This window comes from Telmatherina bonti, assembly GCF_933228915.1.
Source record: "Telmatherina bonti genome assembly, chromosome: 9".
Classification (NCBI taxonomy): Eukaryota; Metazoa; Chordata; class Actinopteri; order Atheriniformes; family Telmatherinidae; genus Telmatherina; species Telmatherina bonti.
In genome coordinates, this window is record NC_136627.1 from 38,724,201 (window position 1) to 38,727,217 (window position 3,017).

At 46.3% G+C, this 3,017-nt stretch overlaps 1 protein-coding gene across 1 annotated transcript; it reads left to right on the top strand.

Moving 5' to 3' along the window:
* Nucleotides 1-815: 815 nt before the first annotated feature.
* On the top strand, nt 816-2,104 carry LOC306760083 (somatostatin-2-like; the record flags this gene model as incomplete). Its single annotated transcript, XM_079245859.1, is given in 3 exon segments — nt 816-927; nt 930-1,210; nt 1,865-2,104. Coding segments are annotated over 3 exon segments (597 nt in total). The 3' UTR covers nt 2,069-2,104.
* Nucleotides 2,105-3,017: the final 913 nt, after the last annotated feature.

The following is a 3,017-nucleotide window of genomic DNA, read 5'->3' on the forward strand; positions in this document are numbered from 1 at the left end:
ATTATATGATTTAATTTATATTTGATCAAAATCAGAGTAAAACCATATAGTCTGTGTTTAGCTTACAAGCTAACTTGCTAATGCTGCAAGTTAGCTTAGCTGAGAATATTTAAGCAAGGTAATGTGGATCTTAGAAAGAGAAACTTCTCCATGTGGATTTTACTTTTTTGGGAATAAGACGCTGTCCGGAAGACCTGAGGGATCTAAGAGGAAAACCAGTTTAGATAAATACCTGTGGGACTCTTAAAAACCAGTGAAAGAATCTAAAACGAACCGATTCTACTGGGAATAAACAGTGGGTTTTATTTCTAGTGTACATAGAAACTATTTTTCTTCTTTGGTTTGAAGGTTTTGGTAGACTTTTTTAAAAACACTTTGTACGTAGATTGTCGTTGAAATCGGCGACGTGTTTGGTGGGAGGGTGAGATTTTGTCTGGGATCGGTAAACTGAGAACATCGGCCGTTATGTGGAGCGTTTCTGTGGATCAGCGACGGATTGTCGGAAGCTCGTTGCGATGTTTCGGTTGGTGGGACTCCCTGGTGTCGGCAGGTCAGTTTGAAGCAGCAGCAAGTCGTATTCCAGTGAAGTCGCTCGTGTTTGTTCTGGCTGAATGTTGAGTGGGCGACTCTGCGGCTGCCTCTTTGTTTAATGGAGATATCAGTGAGCGCTAATGAAGTCTGCTAATCCTCTGAACGCTCGGTTAATTCGCCCCCTCTTCAGCCGACATTCTGCCGTTGTGCTTGCTGCAGACGAACGTCAGCAGCTGCGAGCGCTGATAGCTTTATTGTTTTATTCTCCAGCTGCATGACGGCTAATGGACTTCTGTTTAACTTGGATGTCAGAGTTCCTTCATCGCCTCGCAGCCCGCCAGCTGCCAATCAATCACGCCATATCATGTGACCCTCAGGAGGAGGGGAACCAGGCCTCATAAGAGTGGCGCCCACAGGACCGGGAGCCAGAGCCAGCACCAGGACCAGCAGGAGAAACCAAACCAGACCTCTGACATCTTCTTATATTTCTGGAGTCATGCATCACGTACGTTGTCCCGTCTTTTTGGTTCTTGCAGCGCTGGTTCTGTGCAGCCTGGGGGTTTCCTCCCAGTCCGACAGAGACCAAGACCAAGACCAGTACCAGAATCAGGACCTGGACCTGGAGCTGCGTCACCACCGGCTGCTGCAGCGAGCCCGAAGCGCTGGACTCCTGTCTCAGGTAAAGTGGCTGAAAGCGGCTTCCTCCGAACTCATGGATGAGTCGTAATTCCGTCTTTGTCCTGTAGGGTTTAAACCGACCCAAGAAAACAAACCGGACTCCTGATCAGGGTCACATGATGATCTTTACGTTTACGTTAATGAATTCAAAGCGAATTTATTCTATTGGTGGTTTTGTTAAAAATTTCTGCCACTGTTGGATGCTTCTAGCTAACAAGCTAACGCTCCACCATTTTCCCTCGGTTATGACTCGATTTCACTGTTTATTCAATCGTACTCAAAGAATTGTGTTGTAGTTTTACAGAATTTCAGAGTTTCAGGAGGTTTGGAAAACATTCATATTTATTTGTTCTTTTAAGTCCTTTTAACAGGTTAGCGGCTAGCTGCCAGCTTAACATCTTCTCATGCTTGTTGGAGTTTGCTGAGCAGCAGTCTGACACATTTCTGCCATCAAGTGGTGGGAAACTGATCTTCTCATGGGCAGCAGGAATTAAGCTTAAGTCGTGAACTGAAAACTATGCCAGTCTTCAGGGCCCTCTAGGAGCTGCTGGAGGCCCAATCATTGGTCAAAAAGAGGCCAATGAGGCCAAAGGCCTGTGATCTTGCGTGCTCTCGCCAACATTTCGAGGTCTGTTTTGTCCTCCTTGTTCTTCAGGAATGGACCAAACGGGCCGTGGAAGACCTGCTGGCTCAGATATCTCTGCCGGAGGCCGAGGCCCAGCGGGAGGCTGAGGTGGTCTCCATGGCAACCGGCGGGAGGATGAATCTGGAGCGGTCCGTCGACACGAAGAACACAGAGAACCGTGAGCGCAAAGCCGGCTGCAAGAACTTCTACTGGAAGGGCTTCACTTCCTGTTAAAGCTGAAGCGTCCAATCCCTGATCAGCTGGACGCGTGACAACCAATCAGCAGCCAGCTGGTTTTTCCTGAATGATTAATAAAATTACAAAATAAAGAGAAATCAATCAAAGTGGTGGCTTGTCCTCCTTCATCTTGTCTGACATTATGGGATGTGCTCAGCTGTGTGTCGTCGTGGAAACAATAGCGAGTTGTCCTGTTTAAATAGGCTTGGTCGAGTCTAACTGAGCTTTAATGGAGCGAAGAGAGAGGGAGCAAACATTGACAGAGCTCATTAGCGGGTCTGAAAACAGGCTTTTTTATCCTGATAATCCAGGTTTCCCAATGGGATCAAACCAACTGGACTTCCTCCATGTTTTATTCAACTTCCTGATCCTGCAGGATGTTCAGGTTAAAGTTGGTTTGAATAAAGCAATCAATGGCGCTGCATGATGGGCTGACCGACTGTAAACAATCAGTTTAACGTCCCTGATGGAGATGCATTTAGATAATAATGATGAATTTATTGGCTGTCAGAGAGACGGTTGCTCAGTCAAACTAATCTGAAATATCCTGCGAGATGCTAATTTTATTTCCAAACATACAGTCATTTTGACATGCCTACACAGAACATAATGATCCAGCCTCTAGCCACCTAAAACACCACTGCCTACACCACATGCAGTACAAAAATTACAAGCAAACAACGGGACAGCAGGGGCACCGGTCTGTGTACCTCATCTGGAACAGAATCAATCCGAGACAAGACAAATCTGGCCCAGAGTCTGCTGACTACTGGTTCTGACAATGGTCTGGGTCTTCGTCACAAAACAGACTGTCAAGGTCCCGGTCTGGATCCAGACCAGAGCAAAACCCCATCTGTGATGCCGGTTCTGTATCCAAGGTTTAGATTAAAACTAATGAAAACGAAGACAAAACACCGAGCCAACAGAAAAACAAGATAATATCTGC